Raw genomic sequence first — 22918 nt, forward strand, 5'->3', positions numbered from 1 at the left:
GTAATGTAATTCTTTTTGGAGAGAATGTTGAGAGGGGGAGGGGTTTTGTTTTGCTAATTCTTGCATTGGTCCAGCTTGGATGGTGATGTTGACTTGTAGCAGTTTCTCTGAAGCCAGAAACAAAGCCTGTCCTCTTTTAGGAGTAGGGGGAAGGGAGTGCGGAGTTAATGTAGTGCATTACTAGATCTCTAGGACAGAAAAGCTTTCACCAGGAATAACTAATTACCATCCATAATGCTATTTTATACTTTCTGTCCATACTCCTCTCAAAGATGAGATTTAAATTTTTAAAAAAGACAAATAGGGCCCCTGTCTTGTTGATAGCTTTTAAGATTCAAAACATACATAGTAGCTGTAAAAGGTATCAGATTCCTAAGTTAAACTTCACCTTAGAAGTATGCGTACTAAAGGAGCAGTCTTTTTTATTTTTATTTTTAGATGTGTAAATTTGAATTTGGTAAATTAGTTGATAGTCTAAAATTTGACTTTTTGGTTGTTGAACTAAATACTTGGAGGTACTTCTCAAATACTCTATTTTAAATTATCCTTTGATGAAAATACTGTAGATGTCAGCAAGTACCAAGTTGTATCCCAGTCAGACTGGTTGAGAAATTCAGGAATAGTAGTGAAAGAAAAAGAATACCTGCCATCTTTCTACTCTTTTACATATAGAATGGATAGTATTTAAATATTAAGTCCTTCTATCTAAGTTTTTCTTTAAATAGGCTCCATGCCCAGCACGAGCCCAGTGTGAGGCTCGAACTCATGACCCTGAGATCAAGACCTGAGCCGAGAACAAGAGTCAGATGCTTAACTGATTGAGCCACCCAGCCACCCCTCCAGTGTTCTTTTTAAGTGCTTTTCAAAATAACTGCCAAAATGATTGTGAAGATGTCAGCTTAACCTGTGTATTTTTATGCCAGTTGCAAGAGTTTGGCTATTTATGTGCTCATAGCTATAGTTTTAATTCCCTACAGTATTCTTAAGCATGGTTGTATTTTAAATTTTACTGCTTATTTATCAAAGTAATCTCTACAGCCAGTGTGGGGCTCAAACTCACAACCTTAGGATCAGGAGTCACATGTTCTACCGACTGGGCCAGCTAGTCACCCCTACTTTTGATCTCAGCTTTCATGGGATCGAACCCCACATCAGGCCCTGTGCTGACAGCTCAGAGCCTACTTGGGATTTTCTCTCTGCCCCTGCTCTGTGCTTTTGCCTGTTCTCTCTCTCAAAATAATATTTTTTAAAAATAATAAAATTTAAGTTAATATTTTAACTTGCTTCAATGTACTTGCAATCTATATTAATTTTCTGTAGTTGTGCTGTTACCCACTCAGATTATACTTTATAAGTAGGCTATAGAAATTGAAATAATGAGGATGTTAGTATTTCCATCTTTTCTGTCAGAAATAGTTGTCTCCGTAAGTATTATCTGTTTGCTGATTGGTGAAGCACTCAGAACTGACCGGCAGTGGGAGTGCTGCATGGTGTTATAGATAAGCACTAGATTAGGATTAAAAAGAGCTGACTTCTGTTTCTGTTTTTGATTCTGCCACATAATATATTAATGATTGACCTTGAGCAACTAACTTAAAGTTACTGGGCCTCAGGGTATTGTTTGTTTTAATTGTGGTGAGATACACATAACAAAATTTACCATCTTAACCATGTTTAAGTTCAGTGGCATTAAGTACTTAATACACAGTCATCATTACCATCTGTCTCCAGAATTCTTTTTATCTTGCAGAACTGAAACTCTGTACCCGTTAAATAATAACTTCTCATTTCTCTCTCTGTCTCCAATCCTTGACATCACCACTGTACTTTCTGTCTCTATGAATTTGACTCTTCTAGTACCTCATATAAGTGATGTCATACAGTATGAAAGTATTCATCTTTTTGTGGCTGGCTTATTTCACTTAGCATAATGTCCTGACGGTTCATCCCAGTTGTAGCATATATCAGAATTTCTTTCCCTTTTAAGGTTGAATAATAATCAGTTGTATGTATGTATCACACTTTTAGATCTATTCATGTGTCTTTGGACACTTGGATTGCTTCCATCTTTTGCTCTTATGAATAATGCTGCTATGAACATGGATATAGACATATTTCTTTGAGAGCCTACTTTTAGTTCTTTTGGGTATACACTTACAAGTGGAATTGCTGGACCAGATGGCAGTTGTATTTTTAATTTTTTGAAGAACTGCCACACTGTTTTCCATAATGGTCTCACCATTTTACGCTCCCACCAACAGGTCACAGGGGTTTCAGTTTTTCCACATCTTTGCCAACACTTGTTATTTTATTTTCTGTTTTTTGATAGTAGCCATCCTAATGGGTATAAGGTGTTGTGAGTTTTGATTTGCATTTCCCTAATGATAGGTGGTGTTGAGCATCTTTTCATGGCTTGTTGGCTATTCAGCTTGTCTGTTCAAGTTATTTTTTTAAATCAGGTTTTGGGGTTTTTTTAGATAAGAGTTCTTTATATATTCTGGGTATTAACCCCTTATCAGATACATGATTTGCACATTCTTTCTCTGTTTGTGGGTTGTCTTTTCACTCTGTTAGTTGTGTCTTTTGATGCACAAAAGTTTTTTTTTTAATTTTTTAATGTTTATTTTTGAGAGAGAGAGCATGAGTGGGGGAGGAGCAGAGAGAAAGGGAGACACAGAATCTGAAGTAGGCTCCAGGCTCTGAGCTGTCAGCACAGAGCCGGACGCAGGGCTCAAACCCATGAACCGTGAGATCTTGACCCGAGCCAAGGTCGGTGCTTAAACAACCTAGCCACTCAGGTGCCCCTGATAACACAAAGGTTTTAATTTTGATATAGTCCCAATTTATTTTTTCTTTGGTTGCATGTGCTTTTTGTGTTATATCCAAGAAATCATTTCCAAATCAGTGTCATGAAGCTTTCCCTCTATATTTTTAAGAGTTTTATACTTTAAGCTGTTATGTTTAGGTCTTTGTCCTTTTATTTTATATTTTTTAACATTGATTTAGTTTTGAGAAAGAGACAGAGGGTGAGTGGGGGAGGGGCAGAGAGACAGGAAGACACAGAACTTGAAGCAGGCTTCACCTTCTGGGTTGTCCGCGAAGAGCCTGATGCAGGGCTCACACCCATGAACTGTGAGATCATGACCTGACCTGAAGTTGGATGCTTAACTCACTGAGCCGCACAGGTGCCCCACATCTGTTTTTGTTTTTTTTTTAAGCTGTATTAAGTAATCTCTGTACCCTTCGTGGGGCTTAAATTCACAACCCCAAGATCAAGAACTTCATGCTCCTCTGACTGAGCTAGCCAGGCACTCGGGTCTTTGATCTATTTTGAGTCAATTCTTAATCATAGTGTGCAGGTAAAGTTCCAACTTTATTCTTTTCTATAGGATATTCAGTTTGACCATGATATGATATTTAACAGTGCTTGTTGAAAAGACTGTCCCTTTTCTTTTAAAAAATTTTTTTTAACATTTTAATTTTATTTTTGAGAGCAAGAAAGAGTGTGAATGGGGTAGGAGCATAGAGAGAGGGGGAGACACAATTCAAAGCAGGCTCCAGGCTCTGAGCAGTCAGCACAGAGCCTGAGGTGGGGCTCAAGCCCACAAACTGTGAGACGATGACCTGAGCCGAAGTCGGCGCCCAACTGACTGAGCCACCCAAGCGCCCCTGTCCTTCCCTTTGAAGTGGCCATGCCAGTCTTGTCGGAAATCATTTGACCATATATGTGAGGGTTTGTTTCTGAATTCTCTTCTCTTGATCTGTACATCTTTTTACCAGTACCACACTATTTTGATTACTGTAGTATTATAATTTTTGAAATCAGGAAGTGTGAGACTTCCAATGTCATTCTTCTTTTTTCAAAATTGTTTTGAGAGCAGTCAAAGGGTTCAGGTAGTGACTGCCTGATCCCTCTATTGTGGAGGTCCCCCTTATCAAGCAACCTGTAGCCTAATGGTTTCATTCATTGATGATTATTGCCTGAATCATTTCACCAGGGGTTACAAAGTGATTATTTCTTCCACCTACATTAGCTGGAGTAGTTCTGGGATAATAAGAAAAATTTTCTTCGTCAACAATGATATCTTGCAGTTCAATTTTACAATCAGGCTAGATTCTGTGCTTGATTCTTTACCTTTTAATTGCCAATTTTTAGAGGAAGGAGTTGGTGTTCTAGTTGCTTTCAGTGAAACTAATGAATGAGGAGGAAAAGTTAAAGGTCGTAAATACCCTTTTTTATACGTATTATAAACTCTTAGATTTTATATATAAAATCTGTGTTAGTTCATTGCAGTTTAGGGATCCAGGAGTCTCCTTTGTTCACACAAAGACCACATGTTCTTGATGTAGGTGGTCTTCAGGGCAGTCTGCTATCAAGTAATATGATTGATTGAAAACTGGCTACTGTTTTGTGGTGTTGTCTTCCATACCCCAGGTGGTGTTCACTGACAAGCTAATGCCTGATCTTATCAAAGTAATTGATTTTTAAGTTATAGCCTTGAATGTTAACTTGCCTAAGTAAGGAGGTATTTTCTGCTTTTTGTTTACTGTCATTGTTATAGTTCTCTAGCCGTAGACCTAGCCAGTCATCAGACATTACTCTTAACATTGAGTAACTTCCAACATGGCAACACGATAAACTTTTTTTTGTTTTTTAATGCTACTTAAATGGTGCTAAGTAGTTGTGCATAGATAATTTGCTATTTATTGTGCACCTGTCCTATGCCAGTCACCATCCTACAAAATTGATCTCCAGTCCTTACTGTGTTTCCCTTTGACCTAGGTTTGTTTTGTTTTGTTTTCTTTTTGTTGTTGTTTGGTTGTGGTTTTTTTGGTTTTGTTTTTTGTTTTTTTTCCAGTATCTAAGACATTTCTATTTCTCAGTCACAGTTTAGGAATGATATATTTAGAGAAGTCTCCCACTACTGCCTCCTTCAGTCAGTCCCTTCCTCCCCCTGTAGATACTCATTTTTATTTTAATTTATGGTTGATCTGATCACTGTTTCTTTTGCAAATACTAGCCAACAGATATAAATGTGACCTTTTCTTACACAAAAGTATCATAACTAAAGATCTTGATCTGCATCTTACTTTCTTCTCCCCACTTAGTAATACATTCTAGAGATCACTCTAGAAATCTTCATTTCTTTTTATGTCTGTGGAGTATCCCCTCTGGTAGAATGTCATCATTTTTCCAGCCAGTCACTATTGATGGACATTCAAGTTTTTAAAAAATTCTTGCTGTTAACATATAATGCTGTTATTTTCTTCCTCCAGTTTCTTCCCCATTTCACTGCTCTACTTCATAGCAAAAATTCCTTGGAAAATTTTCTTTCAATAATGGCTGTCTCCACCTCCTGATTTCTGGATTCATGAATTCTTTCCATCAGGCTTCTGTCCTCACCACTCCACTGAAACCCCTCTTTCCAAAACACCAGTGACCTGCATGATGCTATATCCCATGCTTTATTCTCACTACTCAACTTACTTGAATTGTTAGCTGCACTGGACCTGATTGATGACTCTGTCCTCCTGGAAATACTTGTGACTAGGACTCTAGAACACCATACACGTCTGTGAGGTTTTTTTTATTCCTTATTCTTTTTTGTTTTTTTAATAAGATAAGAAAGGCAGAATAGTAGGAAATTTAACAGAGAGGGGATGTTTGAAAATGAATACTCCTATTCTTTTTTTTTTTTTTTAATGTTTGCTTATTTTTGAGAGAGCACAAGTGGGGGAGGGGCAGAGTGAGAGGTGGACAGAGGATCCCAAGTTGGCTCTGTGCTGACAGCAGAGAGCCTGATGTGGGGCATGAAGTCACAAACCAAGCCTTAATATCATGACCTGATGGATGCTCAGCTGATTGAGCCACCCAAGTGTCCCTGTGTTTTTTTATTCTTGAGGCTGTCCCTTCTCTCTTTCTTCTCGCCCTCTTATCATTGAATGAATGCATTCCTCTTTCCTGTGGTGTCAGCTGGTGGCTGGGCCAGCTGGGCCCACTTCAGGGGAGAGCTGTCAGTACCAGAAGGGAAATAGGAAGGGCTGGAGTCTCTGCATCTAGAAGTTGAAGCCAAGAGGGGGAAGAGAGGAAGGCTTCTGGTTTCAAAGGTCACCTGAAACAAGCCTGGAGTCTGACACAACCAGATTTATTGATATTAAAATGGCGAGGGCAGGCACTCCAGGGGAACTGTGGAATGCCACACAAGAGGGAGGAGGGAAACCGCCTTTGTAACGTTTGGGTTCTTGCTCACGCATTCTGAGGAAGCTCTAAGGGAAATGGGAATCAATTTTGGATTTGCAGCTATTTCTGAGGCAGGATTAGAAGGGGGATTAATTAGTGTTTGAGTGCTATCTTGAGGCAGGGGCAGTTTAACAATTGGGTTTCCTCAGTAGTAGATGCTATATCAAAATGGATCTGGGGGCATCTTGGGTAAGAAAGCAGTAGTCACTCAGAAGGTTGTTACAGCATTTTATAGCTGCTACATGACCTTGGGAGAAATAATGTTTTCTGTTAACTTTGCACCTGCGTTTATCTATTAGTAAATGTCTGTACTTCCAGCCCATTTCATGGTAGGGTTATTTTTTTCCTTTTTCATTCTGAGCTGATTTCCGTCTTTTATCTTAGGTATATTTTTACTCTCTCAGTTTCAAGGCACTGATTTACTGGACTTGGGAAGTATAGATTCTTGTTTCCTATGACTGAAGCAAGGAATTAAGTACTTAAATGATCACTGTAGTCTCCCACCCCATCTCCAAATTAAAAAGCTCATAATTTGTACATAGGAATTGATTTGGGAAAATTGTGAGGTGTGGGAATAGTTTCTTTGTTGTTGCCATTTCAGCTTTTCTTTCTGAGCCCCTCTCCCTGTTATGGGCTCCAGGGACCCTTCTCATCTCATCTCATCTCATCTCATCCCATCCAAGCTCTCGATACTCTTTCTTAGGCCCTTTTCTCTCCCCTTTGTGAACTTGACATATTGGTTGATTTGATAATGAGGTTAAGTTAGCTTAATATCTCCCTTTGAGGGGTATTTGCATTTTAAAAGGAAATTCCTGAGAATAAGGCCGAAACCAAGTAATAAGGTTCTAATGCTTTTGTGGCAGGATGGGGTGGGGAGTGAAGATGGGTAGGAAATAGGGTTTGAGAAGAGGCCCATCCTTCAGCAGTCACTCTGAGCAGCTTATGAACTGGAGCCTGGTCAGCCCTCTTCCCCCTGAGATGCTGTGGTAGGCAGTGTTTTGGTAGACATAGCGAAAGTGTATGGGCATGTGTCATGGGAGCAAGGCCCTGTGTGGAGTAAATAATGTGGAAACGGAGATCGAAGTCGAGGCTGGCCAGACAAGTACAAGCACAACTGGAAGTGCCTCCTTTTCACAGTGGTACACAAACACTGCTGCCTTGGTAGTTCCCAGAGACAGACACAAATATGTTGAGACTTGATCATAACACTGACCTTGGAACTGCTTACTGTCTAGGAATGTTTCAGTCCATAGACTACCAGAGCTCAAACTCTCTCCTTTCAAGCCTCTGTCATGGAAGCTAGGCAGTACATATCCAGCCCTCCTACGGAGATGAAATGTGAACCCATAGCTTTAGCCCAGCAGTTTGTCTAGAGCCTGTTTACTTCTCCAGATCCAAGTTGTTTCATAATCCTCAGGGGAAATGTGACATTCCTCTTGCACTTTGAAGATACATTGAGCTTTAGGATTTGAGTCCACAGCATCCAAACCTAGATGTGACCTCCATGGTAGTCTTCCATGACTAAAGCCAGGCCGTGTCTCCTGGTGTGACGTTCTTGTTTCATGACTCCTGGGGACAAGTACAAGATGTTTGCTCTAGGGATCAGAAGCCTACAAGATTTCAGCCCTAGCCACAGTTTGAACCATTTTGAGTATCTTTGTAAACTGAATTTGTAAAAGTCATGCTTTTTCAAGTCCCTTGCCTTTCCCTGGGGATGCCTCGACCAAGTGGAGCATACTGATGTGGCAGATTATTGCTTTCTCAGAGTACTTCTGTCTGCATCTTGTGCAGGCCAGAAGCAAGCTCTGGATGTCATTGGGCAGCTTCCGCCCAACATGCACATCAAGATGATGGCTCATTTGTATAGTTGTTGCTTTTCTCTCTGCTCGAAGACTATTAACTGGCCCTTACTGCTGTACTAAAAAAGGGTTGCAAAGAAAGAGAGACATCACACTGCATGTGAGAGTGAACTCGTGTCTAGTTGCATGGACAACCTGTTTGAAGGAGGATCTCAACATTGGCACATTACTATTAACTAAATTCCAGACTTTATTTAAATTTTTTTAAAAAAATATGGAACACTTCATGAATTTACGTGTCCTCCTTGCACAGGGGTCACATTAACTTCTCTATATCGTTCCAGTTTTAATATATGTACCGCTGAAGCGAGCAGACTTTAGTTTTTATTGGTTCTTCCACTCATGACTTCCAGAATCCAGCCTAGGATACCACATTACATGTAGTTATCTTTCAGTCACTTCTGATCTGTGACAGTTTCTCAGTCTTCTCCATATTTTTCATGACCCTTGATAGTTTAGAGGAATACTGACAAGTACCCTTTATAATGTCACCCAATTTGGGCCTTTTTGATGTTTTCCTCAATTTAGACTGATGTTACAGGTTTGGGGAAGAATACTGCAGAGGTAAAGTGCCCTACCTGGGGGCATCTGATGTTTCCATGACATCACTAGTGATTAAAATTGGTCACTTGATTAAATTGTTTGGTTGTCAGTTTATCCATTGTAAAAGTTATTGTTTTTCTCATTCCCTACTCTGTTCTTTGGAAGCAGATCACTTGAGGCTAGCCCACACTCAAAATGGGTTGAGAGATATATAGAATTAAGCTCCATCTCTTAGAAGGAGGAGTATCTGCATATATTATTTGGGGTTCTTTAAGAAGGCTTCACTCCCAGCACAGAGCCCAACACAGGACTTGAACTCAGGATCCTAAGATCAAGACCTGAGCTGAGATCAAAAGTCGGATTCTTGATCAGCTGAGACACACACCCCTTATTTTGAGTTCTTATGTAAGGAAATTTTTCTCTTCTCACCAATTTATTTAGTCATTTATTTATATCACTTAAGGATTCGTGTGTATCTGTTTTATACTTTGAGTTATAATCCAGTACTGTTACTTATTTTGTTGCCGAAATTATTCCAGCTTTGGCCAGAGGGAGATCTTTCAGGTGGCTCCTCATCCCTTTGACATACTCTTATCCTTTGGGGTTTTTTTGAACACTTCCTTACTTTCTGATACTACAAAGATATTCCAGGCTCATCTTATATTTTCTGTGACTTACCCCTAGAATCAGCCATTTTTTTTGAGGACCCGTGTTCTTTTTATTGGAGAGTGGTATTCAGAAACCACTGGCCACTGGGTATGTTTAGTGCTGTTGGGGGGTCATTACTTCTAGGCCTTCTTGGCAGGCAGAACTGAGTAGCATGCATATACAAACTCACCTCTGGATATAGACAGATCTTTCATTGTGTCTGTGTTTCTTTATCTGTATATATATCAAGATAAACATGAGTTTATATTGATGTCTCTGACTTTAGTAGCACAGAGTTTATTTTAGAATGTCTTCCTTTCTTGCTCATCTATAATATCCTCCTTCAACAATAAGGAACCTTGCTCCCACCATTTCACTGTTCATCCCCAGCACACATGTACCCATGCTGTACCTGTATTATAACCCATATGCCCACAAGAAACACATTTATCAGTTTGAATATTGTACTGATTTTTAGCAATTCTATTTTAGTGGACAAGTTGTAGATGTTTATCTATGTTTATTATAATGTGATTTGATCTGTGATGCTAGCTTTTAGATATATGCAATGTTTTTAACATTCCATATTCTGAGATGACTTTGTGTGTCAGGATGGTTCATTAAGATTATGGAGTCAGGCTTCAAGTAAAATATTTCCCTTGTACTCTGCATTTCTAATAGTCTAATAAGAAATAAAAAATTCATGTTCTCTCTTTAAAATAATTTATCATACATTTCTACAAAAGGAAGTTTATACTTATTATTAAAGTTATATACTTACTAAAGGTTTCACATATAAAAGGGACAGGTTGAATGAAACGCTATTTACAGTACCATCTAGCTCCAAAGTCCTGGCTCAGGAGCTTTTTGAAAACCACCTTAAGGCAAGACATTCTAAAATCAGTTTCTCCATTTGCTTACTAAGCCCTGAATGTGTAGGCTTGGCACTTGGTTCTACTTTATTGGCTACTTTTCTAGGGCATCCTGTTGGCCCATTCTTATTACTGGTCCCAAAGATCATTTATGTTTGTGGATAAAGATACTTTGGCCTGGGAAATGGAAGTGACAACTATAACTTTAGTTCCCTGGATTCTTGGGTTCCCAAGTTCCTGTTGAAGAAAAATAAATATGAGCTGTACAAACTTTCTTAGAGTTGAGCGTTCTCAGTCACCATGTAAGTTGGCTTTTAACTTGAAGTTTGATCTTCTACCTCCAGACCTCAGATCCTTTATCAAGAAAGTACAGCCATTCCATTAGATGACCCCTAAGGTTCTTTACAGCTATGATTTTATCATCCAAGTAATAAAATACATGGGCTGGCACTTATCTCAGTAATTAGGGCATGTGTCAAGAACTGGAAATGGTCAACCTCTCTGAAACAAGCTTATTGGGTCCATTTCTGTCACTCTTTTTACTTGTTTAACATATACACCATGTGTGGGATGAACACATTCTGAAATGTGAAAGCTAGCAGTATTAGCTACATGGCTGAGACTGAACCATGTAAAAAGCGAAAGATTTATACGATCTGAAGAGAAACCAGAGTATGAAATTGAACCACGTAGAAGGAGTATTTTGCTGTTCGTAATGATCCATCATGGTAATAATGTTGGAGTATCAGAACTGGAGTGTTCATTGTTGGTGTTTATAAACCAGTGGTTTCTTAAATGACCTTCTCTTTACAGCTACTTTGTAAAATCTGTGAACAGTACAAAAGAATGGCCAAGGTAAAGAGAGTGCAGTGACTTATGTGTGATATGGCTCTATGAGTTATGTGAAAGAAGCTTTAGTTCTTAAAGCCTAGGGAAAAAATGTCATCAGTCTCATATACTGATAACAGTCTTCAGAAGACTGTCTTTCCTCATAAGCAGAGTGAAGGAAGCACATGACCTGTAGATGTGAAACGTATCATGTACTTACAAAAGGATTTTGGAAAACAGGTGAAAGAGAACAAGTAAGAATTAATACGCTGTGGGACAGGGCATATCTTTTTGGGGAAAACAAACAGTAGAGTGAAGAAATGTTGCCTTTGGTTAGAAAGCTAGGATAGGAAAGCATGGAATGAATCTCCTTCAAGTGCCTGCCATTGAATTGTTCTTTAAGGCCTACATCATGTTGGTTTATGAGATTGACTTTGAGTTTTGAAAGTCCTCTGACCCACTGTCTGGCACTGTCCCAGAGTTCTGAGTGAAGTGGCATGCTGCATATCCTGGCTTACAGTGTTAATTAACAGGTTGAACTGTTATGGTACTAGTTTACTTGAGGATTCATCTTTGCGTTAATGAGAAGTGTGTCTGGAATGGATTCCCCTTCGTCATGCTAGCACAGCTGGTGGCCACAAAGAATTGCTAGTTCCAGAAGTGAACAGCAGGTGTCACTGCATCCCCACTTACTAGGGTTCTGGCTCCTAGTTGTTTTCCGGCAACCAAGTTTTTAATAGAGCCTTCCTCAGATACAGAACCCAAATTGAAAATTGAGAATAAGCACAGCCCAAGAGGGTTTTTTCTCAGTTTCCTTCACTATACTTTTTAGTGTATTTCCCCCTAGGCTTAATATTATCTGTATATCTGTTTAGGTAACTAATGAATTTTATTAGCCTTTTCTTATCAATCATTCAGCAATTATTTCAGAGCCTTGGACAACTTTTCTTTGTTTCATCTGGGTTCCCACTTAAAAGCTTCTTGGCCTATCTGCAGCTTGCTTTATAAAAAGCCTTCCAGCAGGAAAGTTGATGTCACTGATCTCTAAATTGAGGTGCCAAACATCAAAGGAGACAACCTCTTTCTTTCTTCTTCTGTTTGAACCCTTAGCTTTGGCAGTTGAGAAATAACTGAATTATGACCAAAAGTCCTGTGGTGCATCTTCTAAAACAAATCTCTTATGATTTCACTGTAGATGGTGGGGTTTCCCTCTATGACAAAGGCAAAGTTGGTGTTAAATTGGATTATTTTAGAAAGTCTGGGACATACCACATTTTTGGATCCTTTGATCACATAGATTGTTAGGGGAAGAAACATCCTAGGTGATATTTGTCTTAATAGCCAGGGTTAGTGGTGGTTTACACTTGTGTCCCAGTGTCATTGTTAATAGCTTACCCCCTTTACTCTCAGTTGTCCTCATTTAGACAATGAGTAGTCACGCTAAATTGCTAGAGAGAGGGAGGGGACAGTTGATAGGTTGCTTATTATAGTAATTATAAGCTTTTTTTGGCTCAAGAATTATGCCTGCCCTAAGTTTTCTAAGTTACAGACATTGAAAATAAAGCAACAATAACAAAGAGCGTACAATTCTGGGAAAGTAGCTTTGGGTTTCTACCTACAGATCATTGTTCTCTGGAGCAGTGATTTCCAGATGTGGCTGTGCATCAGAATCTGCTGGTAAACTTTTTACATCTAGTTTCATGGGCCTTAAAATAGACCTCTACTGAATGTGTACGGGAGTTTGAACTTGACATTACCAAAAATGTAGAAAATCACGCAGTGCAAATGCACCAGGCTACTTCGTCGGCAAGCTTTTAAAATTAGCACAAAGAAGAATATTTCTTCCTATGGTTTGGGTGGTGTTTGGGGTTTTTGGTGGCACCTGCTTGGGCCTTAAGGGTATGCCTGTCATTGACGTGAGTTGCCTTTTTGTTTCAGATGTCATCTGGGTGATTCTCAGTGTGGAGGTGGGTGGACTTTTAGGAGTAACGCAGCAGCTGTCATCTTTTGAAACGGAGTTCAACACACAGCCGCATCGCAAGGTAGAAGGAAACTTCAACCCGTTTGCCTCTCCCCAAAAGAACCGACAATCAGATGAAAACAACTTAAAAGACCCTGGGGGTTCCGGGTTCGACTCGATCAGCAAAAACACATGGGCTCCTGCTCCTGACCAAACCGAGCAAGATGAGAATAGACTCTCACAGAACTCTGTAAATCTGTCCCCCAGCAGTCACGCAAACAACTTATCAGTAGTGACTTACAGTAAGGTAGGTGCCCTCGGAGAAGAGGAGAAGGGGTAGGTGGTGGGCCTTGGGATTGTGATACCCCTTCATGGCAAACCTAGAAGCCTAGAATGTTCTTTAAGACTGCTTAGCTTTCCTGCCAACAGCAAGAATACAAAAACCTACCCCTTCTCCCCTCCCCCCCCATCTTCATGTCCTGTGGATGTTATTTTATCCACATTTATAATTTACTACTGTCTCTCTGCTCTGGTTTGGGTGTTGAAAGAACACATTTTTTTTTACCTTTAGCATTAAAAAAAAAAAAGAAAGAAAGTCAAAATATCACCAGCCATCCTTCCAGTATAAATGTATGCTAAGCCTAGAACAACAACATACCTTTGGAATTTACTCCTGCTTTGCTGCTTTTGGGTTTAGGGGGGCTTTTTGTTTTGTTTGTTCGGAGTGGGGCTTTTGTTTTTCCAAGGAAAAAAGACAAACTCAATTATTTATCCTAAATATTGTTGTTGGGCTTTCTCTTGTTTGTATGTCGTCTTATCGATGTATTTTCAATCTCTTATGGCCCATCTGCCTCCTCACTTACAACCAAGAGTGGTCCAAGTGATATTTTGACTTTTTATATGTGGGGCAGTGAGAGAATTAATTCTTGCATTCACCATGATGTTAAAGATTCTGATTGTTCTGAGACACTTCTCTGGGTGTTTGATTCTTTGGTCTGTTTCTCTCCGTGCTAGCTGATTGAGCCACATCTTCCATACTCTGCTACGGTGATGATGGCTCTTGGTTTTGGTTGGCTGAATAAAGCCCTGATGCTGAGAGCTCACTGTTGTCAGTGTTTGGTATGGCAGGGCTTGTGAGCATTCCTTTGCATTCTTCTCTGATTAATAATGCTGGGTAGTAGGCCCAGCATCCCACCTGTATGGTCATATAACTGTAAGTCTGCCCTTGCTTCATGTTGGCATTTACCCTCAAATTTTTAAAAATAAAATTGATGTTTATTTGAGGGTCAGATTGCTTGTCCGTTGAAAGAATGGTATTTTTCTGACTAATGCTTTATATATGGTCAAGATCAAGAGGCAAATTAAGAAAAGAAACCTAGTGACATGAATCCTTTTTCCCCACTCAGTTTAGTAAGAGACTTCATTCAGTAGTGATGTACCAAAGGATTGATTTTTTTTTGGGTGTTTGGATGATTGTTCTAAAAGATTCTGTGACATCATGGTAGTTGTACAGGATATAAAAGAAGTTAATTGGCAAGACAGTAAATTGCCTGTATTTGAGGAAAGACTTCATGTCAAAACACTGTAATAAAAGGTTTCCCTCCAAGCTTCTATTTCTTCAGATTTTTCTTCCTCAAATTTATTCATCTAGAATATGACTGTTCGAGGCGGGTAAGTGAGCCAAGCCCTAGGGTAAGCACAGCCTGTTAGAACTGAACCTTGCAGTTGAGTTTAATAGGAAGATGAGGAGGCAGAACCAGTTGTTCCAGTACTTTGTGTAATGGAAGCCCCTCCCCCAACGGTGAGCTGCCTGGCTAGTAGTCCCTGTGGTACTAGGAGAGGGGCTGGTGTTCTTGGCCAGGGCACTGCACTCCTCTTCCTAAGCTGTGAACCTGTTGGTTGTTTGCAGCTCCTGTACGGAGATCCTGTAGGGACTGATGCCTTTTGATCAATCTGTGATAGATAATTGCCCTGGCCTGCAGGGTGGGAGCTGGGGAGGGGTTGAATGGGGGGGGGGGGTATCAGAGTGGATTACCTGTGAGCCTTAATTGAGGTCCTACCATGTTACTTTTTTTTTTTTGGAAGGGCTGAGCTAGTTGAGGCTATTGAGATTTCCTGAGGTTGATGAATTCATGGTATGTTACCTAATTTTTTATTTTTTATTTTTGTCATGAACTCTGTAGGATCATTTAGAAGTAGTATTTGCAAGAATCTCAGAGAAAGGTTCTCATTGGAGATGATATTCAAGGAGACTATAGGCTATAATACATTGAGAATATGGCACTTAGGTCCCAAAGAGAAATTGGAGCCTCCTCCCTTGTTTCTTAATTTAAGCAGAATCTTACTCGGAATGCACTTAGGTGAACATCTAGCAAGTTCTCTAAAAGCATTTCTGGCTAGAGCTGAGTCAGCTCCACCTTTTAAGGCCTCTTAGGAACAGGGTAGGATATAGACAGTCATCAGTAAGTATTTATTAACACATCCGTGTACAGTTTAGATCAGTGTACATTGTTCAGTAGGAGACTTGAATAAATGAAGTTACCCCTACCAACTAGTAGCTTACGGTACAGTAGGGGAGGTGAAATATGAACACAGCAGTTAGAGAACAATTTAGTCAGGATGAAGTATGGAATGAGAACAGCAGTCAAAACGTGTGTTGTAATTTGTGTGTATGGCCTGTGGATTCAAGTTAGGGCAGAGAAGAAGAAGAGATGGGTTGATGGAAAAGGCTTTTCAGAGGATAGATTTGGAAAGACAGACAGGAAGGACAGTGGAGGAACAGTCTGAGTGCTGAGGGCACAATAGGTAAGAGACGTGTGGTCAGGAGATGTGGATGATGGACAGCAAGAGAAGGGTTCCATTGTTTGCATTGCTTTCATTTAAGGAGCAGTGGATGAAATAATAACAAATGACTTGGAAAAGATTTGGGACTATACTTAGATGGATATCTTAAAGCACAGATTATTCATAATTCTAAACATTCATGTTTGGCTTGAGAATATAGATTTACTTATTTACTATTAAATTTTAAAAAATTCTTTTAATGTTTTTATTTTTGAGAGAGAGAGAGTGCACGCATGCACGAGTAGAAGAGGGACGGAGAGAGAGGGAGACACAAGAGTCCAAAGCAGGCTCCAGGCTCTGAGCTTTCAGCACAGAGCTCAGCATGGGGCTCAGACTCATGAACCGTGAGATCATGACCTGAGCTGAATTCACTTAACCAACTGAGCCACCAAGACATCCCTAGATTTATTTATTTTTAAAGGCAGGCATGCTCAAGTATGCTCAAGGGTGTACTTGAAGGGTATACTTGACACAGTGATGAGATCAGGTATATACCAGAGTTATTTTTTTAGCTGTTCCTATGTGCCAGATGTGTTGCCAAGTACTTTACGTGTATCATCTCATTTTTTGACAAGAAAACAAAACCTCAAAGGGACTTAGTCACCTACCTAGTATTACATAGCTATTGAGAGGCAGAGCTGGGATTCAAATCCAAGGTGCCACATTACCAAAACTTATTATTAGTAGGTGAACCTGGGCTCTCCCTGGATCCTCCTCTTGGGCTGGAGGCTGTGTTGAGTGAAAGCATTTACTGAATTGATGATCAGTATCATCAAGGAGTGAAAAGAAAGCAGAGTTGAAATAAGATGAGTCGCTCTAATGTAAACTGAAGATTGCGTGTTTGAAGAGTGCCCTTGTTTGTTGAATCTTTAAAGTAGTGACTTTTTTTCCTGGTTGATAAAAATAAGAACTATTTTTATAACTCTTGGGGTACATAAACCTTGTGGTATTTATGATAATTAGCACCCTTTTATTTATAAATGAATGGAAAGGATGAAAGGGACCCTTGGGGCTCTAGAGTTGGGGCATGTGTTTTCAGTTCACTCCAGGGTGCCATCTTTATTGGATGGGTAGGAGGAGTACCTCATGCCCTGGTGTCCAGGATCAGAGTTGGCAGTAGATTTTTGACTTATTCTAAAGAAATTCCCTACCTACCGTTAAAGCTGAGAAACAACATGATGCTCTTAGAAGCCCATGACCATGGTTATAGTAGGTAGATATAATTTCCTGCTGCTTCCATAGTTACAGTTTAACTTGCTAAGGTTGGTAGGATGAAATGAAAAGATTGCTTCATGCACCTGCTCCACGAGGGCTGTGTGGATATGTCAACATAATGGCACAGATGTCAGTGCCAGGAACTGGACACCTCTGGAGCCCTTCCCCAGCTGCGCTTGAATAGCCATAAGCTCTCTGTACTCAGTGCTCCATGTCCCAGGGGAAACTCTGGGTGGGAATGCCTGCTCTAGCTCCATCCCACAACCCAGAGGCCCTGGCCCCTCCCTGTGTGAGAGCTGTCAGAGGGAGTCAGGAAAGTAAGTATATGCTGACCTGCTCCAAAGATTCATAAATCTGACTCCTTGCTTTTGTTAGAAATTGGCTGGCCTCATTGTCAGCTCAGTTGTGGTTGACCTGTCCCATGTGAACAGTCAGATCAAGTATTGGTGAAGTGTAGGAGCTATTTTAATGAGCCCTTCTATGTGATTAGCTCAGGAGCCTCAGAGGACAGAGGATAGGTGCTCACTCTTTAGACTCCAGGCTAGTCTCACCATGAATTCTAGCTCTTTGGCTCATCTCTGGAGACGAGGATAGCTTCTGTTTGGACAGTGTGAGAATAGTAAAAAAAAAAAAATTATAGAGGTGTGGAAGAAGATAAGTCCTGTTAAAATTAGATGCTTCTTTTTCTTATTTGCCAATAATTTTTATTCAATGTCTAAATGTTTTCTAAGAAGGCCTTACAGAGGGGAAAAAAGACCAGCCAAACAATCTGATTCAGGACAGATGGCAAGGAGAGTGCGGCTGTCAAAAACCAAGGGGCTGCTGTTCTTGAGGAAGGCCAAACGCTTCACTTCCTTCCCTCCCCCCAAAAAAAGAGTAATAATTTACACTGGGGGAGCTGAAAATAATCCCAATTCATTTATTTTGTTACATGGCCCATAGCTTTTATTTTGTGTTTATTCTTACTTTAAAAAAATGTTTGGAACTGGTATATGTCATATACTCCTCCTTTAAACTGGATTACAGTCTGAGCCACTGTTATTACTTCCGCCAAATGCTGGTTCAGAAGGAGAAACTGGTTATTATCTTTGTGGGGAGGTTCATTGTACTCCTCCAGCGTCAGCCACTGCCGAGTGCCATCTGCCCTGCCTGCCCACATTCCCACCTGCTTCCCTTCCTGTGTCTCTGACAGCCACCCTTTAGTCCGTTTTGGATCTGGAGCTAGAGCAGGAATCAATCTGCTTTTATTGCATCAGAAGTCCACTCTCTCCTAACCTGCTGCTTTCTGTGTTGACCAAGGCACAGAGGAATTATCTTCTCTCTGTTTAAGGGAGAGTTCAGAAATCAGAGTAGAAATTCCCAGGGAAGGTTTGGAAAAGGCAAATCTTTTGCTCTGTGGGCCTGAGGATATATGGCTAACGGATCTTATTATCTATTTGAAGTAGCCAGTGAGTTTCACATAATAATAAGGGATGGGTTTGGGGTGACATAACGGAATTGGATTCAACATTTGCCCAGTTCAGAAGGCACCGAATTTGACCGGAAGGCAGGTAGGTGGTGTCCACAGCTGTGCTAATTGGTGCGAGGTGATAGCAGTGTAACCCTCTCACTGCCATGAAACTTGAGTTTCCGTTCTCAGACACAGACCCTTTCATGAAAGGTTTAAAGATGGTTCAAAGCAAAGCTAGAAGGAAAACTTGTGTCACTTGGTATTTTTTTCCAGCTTGTGTTTTCCTCTGGCAAGGGACAGGTAGCAAAGGCCCACGACAGCCAGCCAGAGGCTGATCAGAATGCAGTAATTAGATCTATGAAGCTACCATTTATTGAATACTTGTTATGTACCAGGCACTGTGCCAAGAACTTTTTAAATTTAATTTTTATTGTGAATATTATTAGTGTGTACATAGTTTAAGGAGCCGTGTAGTTCTACAAAGCTTACTGCAAACCCCCAGTCACTTCCCGTCCCCTCACTGTGTGTTCCTCAGAGGCAGCAGGCTCAGCATTTGACGTGCAGTATTTCCTTTGGTGCACACAGCAGTACCACAGTGCAGGCACCACTTTTTTCCTTCCTTTATAGTTGCTGAGACTTGAGGTGCACAGGTTCCATGATTTGCCCTAGGTTATGCAGCTAGGAAATGGTAAAACTAGGATATGAAGAAAAACAATTGTTATTTACTCCCGAGCCTGCTTTAACAGTGTACTACATTGACTCCCGATCACATATAGTGTTCGAGCACATACTGTTAGCTGAGCTAACAGCTGTGGGTTCGGGAGAGGGTGCTTTCTATAACATGTTGCTGCCTTTCACATGAGGATCAAGCCAATTATTGACTGATACTATGTGACTTCTCTACTACTAAACCGCCTCCCGTCATAAACTACAGAAACCAGCCTTTCTCTCTAGCCTCCCAAGGGAAAAGATTCCCGAGAACCTCCATAGTTATGTGGGTTTAGATTTTTGTTAAAATTGGTATTTGCATTAAGTCACTCTTGTAACAGCAGCATCTATACCTCTTGAAGTCACAAAACCCGTCTATAGACCTTTATTATGGTCAAAAGAAACAGTCTGAAGTTTTACTTTTCTCAAATGAATTTAAAACCTCCCTTTGAACATGTTTAGTATTTTAGACCTAGAACATACTTAGGGGCTATCTTATTCCCTTTTTTTTTTTTTTAATATTTTTTTTATTTATTTCTAGGAGAGAGAGAGAGAGAGAGAGAGACAGAGTGAGCAGGAGAGGGTCAGAGAGAGAGGGAGTCACAGACTGAAACAGGCTCCAGGCTCTGAGCTGGCAGTCAGCACAGAGCCCGATGCGGGGCTCAAACCCACGAACCGCGAGATCATGACCTAAGCGAAAGTCGGACGCTTAACCGACTAAGCCACCCAGGCGCCCCTATCTTATTCCCTTTAAAGGCAGATTTTATTTCTTCAAAAGCTATCTAGAGAAAGAATATTTTAGGCAAAGGGACAGCCAGTACAAGCCCTGTGGTTGAAGTTTATTTTGGTTGTTTAAGGAACAGAGTGAAGAAGAGTAGAAAAAGGTGAAATCAGAGGATGGAAACCAGATCATGGAGGGCTTTGTGGGCCCCTCTGTAAAGCTTTGGGCTTTTCACTCTGAGGGACGAAGGAAACCGTTAAAGGGTTTTGAGCAGAGAGGTGATAAATAAAACCCCTGCTTTGGAAAGTGGATATAAAAGACAATGGAGTAAAGATGTGAAGAGTAAAAGGAGTAAAGAGTAAAAAACCAAGGTGTTTTTGGCCAGAGCCACTAAAAGGATGGAATTGCCATCAATGGAGAAGGAAAAGACTGAGGTAGAGATGGGGAGAGGTCAAGAGTTCCATTTTCAGCACATTGGCACTTTCTTTAGATATCCAAACAGAGATGTCAGGTGGGCTGCTGTATATCCAAGTGGCATCTAGAGCTTAGTAGAGAGGTCTGGGTGGAGATTCAAATTTGGGAATTATGACATATGGATTATATCTCTAATGCTCTGAGACTGGCTGCAGTCCACTAAGCGATGAGTGTAGAGCACGGTTTCTCAGCCAAAGTACTAAGATTATTGACATTTTAGGCCAGATATGTCTTGAGGTGGGGAACGGGGGCTGTCTAGCAGCAGTCCTGGCCTTTACCCAGTACATGCCAGTAGTACCTCCCCATTCCCAAGTTTAACAACCAAAAATATCTCCAGACATTGTCAGCCATCCTCTGGATGGAGGGATGACAAAATTGCCCTACTTGTGAGCCACTGGTATAGATAGAGAGGAGGTTCACAGACTGAACTGCACTTAATACTGTCCATCTAACAGGTAAACAAACTTTGTGTTAACCAAAGCACATTTATTGCATGTATTCTTAATTCATAACAGGCTTGTGACTTCTGTAGTTATACTCTTCATTTGACAAAATAGTAAAGAAGTTGTAATTGACTTGCTGACATTTGTATAGAAACTTGGGGGTGGGGGCGCCTGGGTGGCTTAGTCGGTTAAGCGTCCGACTTTCGCTTAGGTCATGATCTCGCGGTTCGTGGGTTCGAGCCCCGCGTCGGGCTCTGTGCTGACTGCCAGCTCGGAGCCTGGAGCCTGTTTCAGTCTGTGATTTCCTCTCTCTCTGACCCTCCCCTGCTCCCGCTGTCTCTCTCTCTCTCTCTCTCCTAGAAATAAATAAAATATTTAAAAAAAAAAAAAAAAAAAGAAACTTGGGGGTGGGCCATGGGCTGGAACCCAGGGACCCAGTTTGAGTCTAATGTTCTTCCAGATCACGCTGTGATGAGGTTTGCTGGCAGAAGCAAAGTCTGTTGGTTGTTCTCTGAAGGTATTTTTTTTTTCTTTAATGTTTATTTATTTTTGAGAGAGAGGGAGTCAGAGCATTAGCAGGGGAGGGGCAGAGAGAGAGGGAGACACAGAATCTGAAGCAGGCTCCAGGCTCTGAGCTGTCAGCACAGAGCCTGACGTAGGGCTTAAACCCACAAACTGTGAGATCATGACCTGAACCAAAGTCAGATGCTTCACCAACTGAGCCACCCAGGCGCCCCTCTCTGGAGGTAGTTTATACCCTTCATGTCAGGTTGTAGAGACTTCCTCATTCATCATTAGGAGCTCCAAAAGAATTTGTGATCAGGGAGGAAGCACTGCAGCACAGAGGAACCTGTCCTTGTTGGCTGGCCATTTAGTACATTGTGTACCAGAAGGGGATTGTCAGGAAACTCTGGTTTAATGATATTACCATGACTCTCTTTTGAAAACCCAGAGGAGCCAGGAAAGTCCTCCCAGCCTTGCTGGTGTTTGCGTTGGCAAGGGTCATGTGTGCGTTTTAAAAATAAATTAAGCAAACACCATGAGCCTTAGAAAATGTCTTTTGTTATTTGTAACATTACTATCCAACTGAGAATAAAAAGTATCTCCAAGAACTCTCCCTTTTGTACCTCAACAGCTTCAAAGCTGTTCAGCTCCATTTTATTTGCTTTGGGGCTCTGAGCATTGTTTAAGACTGGTCTGATGTCGGGCAGTCCTGTAGCTGAAACAGAGCCAGTGTTCCCAGGATTGCCAGAGTGGGTTTTTTTTGGTTGGAAGGGTGCATTTTCTTTCCTATATTCTGAATTTAGCATTTTAATTTCTGATGGAAGTGCTCAAAGTAGGACTAGTGAAATTACAGATTCAGACAGAGAAGTGAAATTCACAAGTGTGAGAACCTGTCTCCTGGTATAGATGCTTAGGTTTCGGATGACGTGTCCTCACTCAAGTCCGCCATGACTGTGTCCTAGCAGGATGAGTGTTGACTGGAAGATGGAGAGCTGTGGGGACTCAGGGAAAATGTGTGCTTCCTTAGAGCTCAACTGGAAGCGAGACCTCTTACAAAGCTGTGGATGTTCACTTTCAAGGCCTGAGGGTCTTGGGCTCTTTGCCGTGATTTCATTACCCAATGGCCAGTTAAAACTGTTTGCCTTACACAGAGATAGTTTGATATTATGTAGTTAATAAGTGAGGCCTTCTAGTTTCTTATCCTTATCTTCAAACACTTTACTGTCTGATGACATACATGTGACTAGCTCATAGGAAAGAATGGCCAGTAAAGAGTGTATTGAGTTCCAGTTGACTTTTAAGGAAATGTACCAATGTATTTGGAGGAAAGAGAAAGCAGTGAGGTGTAGAGTAGCAGGAAAGTGATACCTTGGTAGATGATAGGCTCAAACTGAATTGGAGGGAAGAGGAACCACATGCAGGAAGGCCCAGAGGTATCCACAGACAGGCAGGGTGTGTTCATGGGACACTGGCCAGCCTGGCTGTGGAGTGAGGTGTGCTTAAAGAGGGTGGGGCGAATTTTGGAGGAAGACCTTTGAAAGCCAAGCAAAGGAGAGTCAGTGTTTAATGTGAAAGGAAGCAGAGTAACAGCAATACTCTGTTATGAAA

The 22918-nt window shown here is 40.8% G+C and overlaps 1 protein-coding gene and 1 non-coding gene across 5 annotated transcripts in view; one reads left to right on the plus strand and one right to left on the minus strand.

The window, feature by feature from the left end:
- Nucleotides 1-22918, plus strand: part of ILRUN (inflammation and lipid regulator with UBA-like and NBR1-like domains) — a 100216-nt gene that overhangs the window by 66404 nt on the left and 10894 nt on the right. For all 4 annotated transcript variants that reach the window (XM_039241764.1, XM_039241760.1, XM_039241763.1 and 1 more), the window contains one exon: nucleotides 12930-13258. In XM_039241764.1, coding sequence (XP_039097695.1) covers nucleotides 12930-13258 — 329 coding nt within the window. The remainder of the gene's footprint in view (nucleotides 1-12929; nucleotides 13259-22918) is intronic.
- LOC120238222 lies at nucleotides 8309-8412 on the minus strand. The gene has a single exon (XR_005530159.1). It is a non-coding gene; the product is annotated as a U6 spliceosomal RNA (small nuclear RNA).

The sequence above is a fragment of the Hyaena hyaena genome, unplaced genomic scaffold (assembly GCF_003009895.1).
Source record: "Hyaena hyaena isolate Hyena2069 unplaced genomic scaffold, ASM300989v1 scaffold_202, whole genome shotgun sequence".
NCBI classification, from domain to species: Eukaryota; Metazoa; Chordata; class Mammalia; order Carnivora; family Hyaenidae; genus Hyaena; species Hyaena hyaena.